We start from the raw sequence: 6,000 nt of genomic DNA, 5'->3' as shown, positions 1-6,000 counted from the left end.
TGCTAATTATTCAGCCCCTCAACCCCATCGCTTTAAATAACGTATTTGCCCTGCGATTTTGGACCATTGAGGCTAAGCAACTAGCTTCAAACTTCGTCTAGGCACAAAGGATCTCACAAGCTACATCTATCTTGTTTTAACGTAAAATCTGAAATTACATCTAAAGATTTGTAGCTGCAATATACCTGAGTTTTTAAACGCATCCTCCCCCCTATCTTCGCGTACATGCATGCGAAGCTGCTCGGGCATCGCCGAATGTAACAAAAGCCGCCACGAGCCGCTACATCAGCCGTCAATCACTCAAACTGCAATGCTTTTTGCAACAGTGTCGCAGTACGAAATGCATATTAAAATCCCCCAGGGCCACTTCGTTTTTGTTTCTGCTTTATGATCATTACATACAGCTGCGCCCAAAAAAATTATTAACAAATTGAAAAATGCCTTTTTTTCACTTCAGTGTACTGATCCCCAACAACCAGTGTACGAAGTGTCAGGAACCACTGCCTACTTGAACAAGAATGGAAGCCAGCTCGCACCTGAACACGTCGCCGAGACCGGATTAACGTAATCGGGGAACAGGCACGCGATCGAGTCGCGGGTATTTTTATTTAACGGCCACCTGTTCTACACGCTCTGACGCGCGCGGCCACCTATTCATACCCTCCCCTGACTCTCACTGTCAGTCACCACGGTAACCAACTCAGCGTTGGGGGCTGAATAAATCTAGGAATTCTGGGATTAAAATGGCGGACAAGAGAAATGATTCTGGTGTGTAATGTTGCTTGTTTCGATTTGCTAATTTTGGTTGCTGTAATATTTTTGCATGGGTGACGTGATCCGTAATAGCTTTTCGCAGTCTTTTTGGAAAAGAGTTTGGATATCTGACCATTGTCAAAAAGTTTAACACAGTGTGCGATGGGTACTCTGCGGCTGTGCTGTAATGTAATGTTTAAATTCTTGCTCTATAGCCTAGCCTCAGTATATAAATTGGCTTAATTTATGATGAATGAAAAATCTGAATATCTTCCAACGTCACGCCAGAATATTAGTATTGTTTAATAAAATGAATAACACTAAACGTAGATAAATTATATACTTTAAAAAGTGTGCTTTGTTCTGACGTTGAAAGATGCACGTTTCTATTCACAATTTAACTCCTTCACCAACATTTCTATAAAACATACACACACATCCTTGATTAATTTCCTCTATTGTATTATAACAATGATGAACCTCAGTCTGGAACTAAGTTTGGTGTCCGAACCTATTATTATAACAGATTAAAAAATTTCAAATACCAAGGTAAACACATCTGTAAACATGTTTGGGTAGCATTGTGTGCTTTACGTTTTTTTTTTAAAAACGCTTCAGCTAGAGAATGTACTTTTGAACAGACATGCCTCAAGCATACTGCAGTAGATCGTTTGTTCCATTTTGCATGCATAAGAATGCTTGTATAAAGAACGTTTGGGATTTCCCAGTTTTGTTCTACTTCGATTTTATTGTGGAGTACAATACTTTGATTAACAAATTGAACTGAATAACGTACAAATAACTAAGTAATTTGGCAATATTCTTTTAAGTTTGAAGTTTCTTAATGAAAGAGCTAGGCTCTGAGTGTGTATCTGGATCCTTATTTTATAATAGAATTTTGATACCATTTCATTTACCATTCTCGTTGGATCCTCTGCTTAGCTTAGGGTCAACTTACTGGAAAAGTCAAAGCAGTTAATATGCAAACTGTCCTGAAATAGTAATGAAGCACAAGTATCTGAAGAATTTTAGCTGCCCTACCAGCTTGAATGTGATGTCTGTGCATGCAACACAAAGCTAAGTGCTATTTAGCACTCTCATGTGGAAAGACCTGGGATGACTTGTGTGGGAAATGGAAAGGAGTACTTGTTCAGTCAAATGCATGCTTCTGAAGCTGCAGCAGAGTAGAAGAAGCTCTACTTGATGTGGATGTTTGATATTGAAGAAAAAATGGTGTTCACCAGAACCAACATCATCTGATCAACGTAACATTTTACTAAACATTGCAATTAAAAATAAACACTGCTTTATAAATCCTTGGCTAAGCAGCTAGCACAGGTAAGGAAAATGAATATTAATAGATTGAGATTTTAAAAGTCAGCATTGAATATAATTATACTGGTCTAAAAAGTTGCTTGTTCCCTGCTGTGGCTTGTACCTCATTCTGCAAGGAGATTTGCTGTTATGATATGCCACGGTCTCTTGTGCCATTCCTGCATATCTGTTGTAGATTGCATGCACGCGAGCACATTGTGATATCTGTATCCTATTACGTATAGGTTAAACCCCTTTTTCCACTGCTGTTCAATTTGATCTGTAGAGAAGAGCTTTGTGGCCTTGTGATCAAATGTTGGAAATACTGATATCTATTTATTTGAATGTAATTTTTCATGATTTTTTCTTGGCTTTGTAATCTTAAGTACTTCTTTATCTCATGATGGAATTTTTATGATACATCACATTTCTAATTTCTTTCACTGGTCTTTACTTATGGTCAACATTTCTGAAGCATAATGGAAAGTAGAAAGTTGAGTTTTTACCTTGTTACAATCTTGATTTTTCTGGTTAACGCATCTTTCATTTTCACAAGATTACTTCAGGCTATCTTTATTCTCTTCCCAAATTTGGTACTACTTTTGCCATTCTCTGTTGTTATTTATTCTAATCAGACAATTATTTTGAAAACATGAACTTATTAGTGATAGGCAGCATGATTTTGTGCGGGGGTGTGCTGTCTCACAGACTTATTCAGTTTTTGAAGAAGTGACAAAGATGATTGAGGGCAGGGTGGTAGATGTTGTCTCATAGATTTTAACATGGTCTCGCATCAGTTTGGTAGCGAAGGTAGAGTCACTTGGCATCCACCAGTGAGCTGGTAAGATGGATACAGAACTGGCTTGATCATAGAAGACAGAGAATAGTAGTGGAATAATTTTTTTTCTCTAACTGCAAATCTGTGATCAGTAGTGTTCCGCAAGGATCAGTGCTGGGACCCTTGTTGTTTGTAATTTAAATTAGTTGAAAGAGTACATAAGTAGTCTGATTGGTAAGTTTACGGACAAAACTAAGATCGATGGAGCTGCAGATAATGAGGATAGTTGCCACATGATACAAACAGGATATAGATAGCCCAGAGACTTGGGTGGAGAAATGTCAGACAGAATTAATTCTGGACAAATGTGAGGTGATGCATTTTAGAAGGTCTAATGCAAGAGGGAATTAAGTAGTAGAACACTTTGAAGCATTAACACACAAAGAGATCTAGATGTACAGGTCTACATTTCCCTGAAAATGATGACACAAGTGAATAAGATGGTCAAGAAGGCTTATGACATGCTTGCCTTCATCAGTCAGGGCATAAAATAAAACTTGGCAAGTCAAGTTTTACCTGTGTACAACTTTCCATAGATCACCTCTGAAACATTGCATCTGGTTCTGGTTGCCACATGACCAGAAGGATGTGGAGGCTTTGAAGAGAATACAGAAAAGGCTTGCTAGGATATTGGACAAATTTGGTTTGTTTTAATTCGAGCATTGGAGGCTGAGGTGCGACCCAATAAAAGTTTATAAAATTGGGAAGCATGGATAACATAGGCAGTTGAAATCATTTTCTTTTCCAGGGTAGAAATTTCAAATACTGGTAGATGTAGGTTTAAGGTAAAAAGGGGAAAGTTTAAAGGAGATATGAGAGGCAATTTTTTTACACAGTGGGTGGTACTGCATGGAATGTGCTGACAGGGCATACAATAGCAATGTTTAGGCGATACCTTGACAAATAAATTAGTAAGCGGGGAATAGTGGCATACAGACTGTGTAGAGGCCAAAAGAATTTAGTTTAGAAAGGCATCATGTGTCATCACAGGCCTGTCCTGTGCTATACTATTCCTTGTTCTTTGTATCTTTGTATCTGTTTGTTCCAGTATAAATCGCCCACGTCAATCTTCATGCTAGTTTCCTCTCATTGCTTGTATCATTGTGTTAATCTTTTTACTGTTCATATTCTAATCTTCTAGCCCTCGATTGCCAAAGGGCCACGTCTGATTCTGCAAGTAGAAGTGTATCCTCAGCATATTGGAAATTTCATGTTCTTGCCTCCAATTTTTGTCCCTGGAAATGTGTTCAATTTTCTGAATATTTGTTGTGTACAGATTGTATACTGTCACCCAAAGTATTCAGCCTGGCCTTAGAGCCGTGGAGGCCTACAGTATGGTTAAAAAAAGGCACTTTGGCTCACTGAGTCTTCACTGGTCAAAAATAACCTAATTATTCTCATCCCATTTCCCAGCATTTAATTCAAAACCTTGCATACCTTGGCATCACAAGTTGCACACCTCAATACCACTTCAACATTATGAGAGTTTCTGACTCCACCATCCTTGCAGGCAGTGAATTCTGGATTCCTACCACCCTCTGAATGAAAGAAAATTCCACACATCCCCTCTTAACTACCTGTCCTTAACTTGAATTTGTGCCTGTTGCCACTAAAAATGTATTCTGACATACCCTGTTTACGCCCCTCATTTTACACATCTCAATCATGTTCCCCTTCAGTCTCCAGTGCACCAAGGAAAGCAATCTCTGACAGTCTAATCTCCTTAAATGAAACTGTGCAGCCTAGGCATCATCCTGGTAAATCTCCTCTGTACCATCTCCACAACATTACATCCCCTCCTATTGATTACAGTTCTGGAATTCAAATAATACTCTGGCTGTGACCTAGCCAACATTTTATTTTTTTATCGTTTCAACAATACCTCCTTATTATAGCCTCAACAAATCTCATCATAATTACTTTATCTACCTGCCCCAATATCTTTAAAAGACTGTTGGACATGAACGCCAAGGTCCGTGTAAGCCTCAGTGCTTCCCAGGGTCCTACCATTCACCATGTATTACCTTGTTCTAATCCACTTTACATTTGAAACATATCTTCTGTTTTGATATTCACTAATTGGTCACAGTATAAGTTTGGGATAAATCTCATATTTACTATTAATGTCACATTCCGGCTCCACGTTTATTATTTTCTGGCAATAAACATGATCAAAAACTTTTAAATAGTTTGTGAAGGAGACATCAAAGTTGTTTTCATCTCTCGTATTAATTGAAGACTATTCTTGTGTTAAATGTTGCCTGATTTGTTTCTGCTCCAAGTATAAACCATATTACATGTCACCAAGCTCTGCTTCATATGTGTTGTTAGTATTTTCTGTTATGATATGATTTTGGTTCCTTCAAAGGTTCAAGTTAACCTGAAACCTGTATTTGGTGATTATAATGGTATTGTTTGAATGGAATTTGGAGTGCATGAACCCAGAAAGACAAAATATCTCATTTATAGTTTTGCCAGAACCTGTTTGTATGTTGGTAGGGCAGATAGACATGGCATTGGCTAGCAACAATTGATGGGCCACTAATAGTTGATGGAAGTTAAACAGGTGATACCATCATTTCATAGTCTTTTCTTAACTGTGTTAGCAGGTTAAAATTAATTCCATACACTATAACCTTTGCAGTCTAGAATACTCAGGACCAGGTCCTTTCTGGAATGTCAAACCAGAAGTGTGCAAAGCAGAAAACATGGTAGGTATAAGTATATACCTGAAACACACAACCGTGAAATGCACCAAGAGTTGAAACTGGGGAACTTGGAAAAAGTGAATAGTGATGTCTTGAAAAGAGTTCATATTACAGAAGATGACATAAAGGTGGTCTTAAAACACACAAAGGTTGATTAAATTCCCAGGACCTGAAGTGGTTTTTCCAGAAATTTGTGGGAAGCTAGGAATTAGATTTCTGGGAACCTTGCTGAGATATTTGCACCATTGATAGCCACAGGTGAGGTGCTGGAAGACTGGTGGTTGTCTAATGTAGTGCCATTATTTGAGAACGGCTGTAAGGAAAAGCCAGGGAACTATAGACCAGTGAGACTTATGCCAGTGGTGGGTAAGTTGTTGGAGGGGATTC

The 6,000-nt window shown here is 38.3% G+C and overlaps 1 protein-coding gene across 4 annotated transcripts in view; it reads left to right on the top strand.

Annotated features, from left to right (window-relative positions):
- The first annotated feature begins 349 nt into the window (after positions 1-349).
- Positions 350-6,000, top strand: part of agbl4 (AGBL carboxypeptidase 4) — a 736,228-nt gene continuing 730,577 nt past the window's right edge. For 2 of the 4 annotated variants that reach the window (XM_048538940.2, XM_048538939.2), the window contains exon 1: positions 681-768. In XM_048538940.2, coding sequence (XP_048394897.1) covers positions 744-768 — 25 coding nt within the window. In that variant the 5' untranslated portion in view covers positions 681-743. Of the gene's footprint in view, positions 599-680; positions 769-1,901; positions 2,092-6,000 lie in introns of those variants that run through there. The other 2 variants (XM_048538942.2, XM_048538941.1) reach the window with 2 other exon arrangements.

Source organism: Stegostoma tigrinum, chromosome 8 (assembly GCF_030684315.1).
Source record: "Stegostoma tigrinum isolate sSteTig4 chromosome 8, sSteTig4.hap1, whole genome shotgun sequence".
Taxonomy (NCBI): domain Eukaryota; kingdom Metazoa; phylum Chordata; class Chondrichthyes; order Orectolobiformes; family Stegostomatidae; genus Stegostoma; species Stegostoma tigrinum.
The sequence above is the reverse complement of the archived record's forward strand: the minus strand, read 5'-3'. Positions and strand labels throughout refer to the sequence as shown.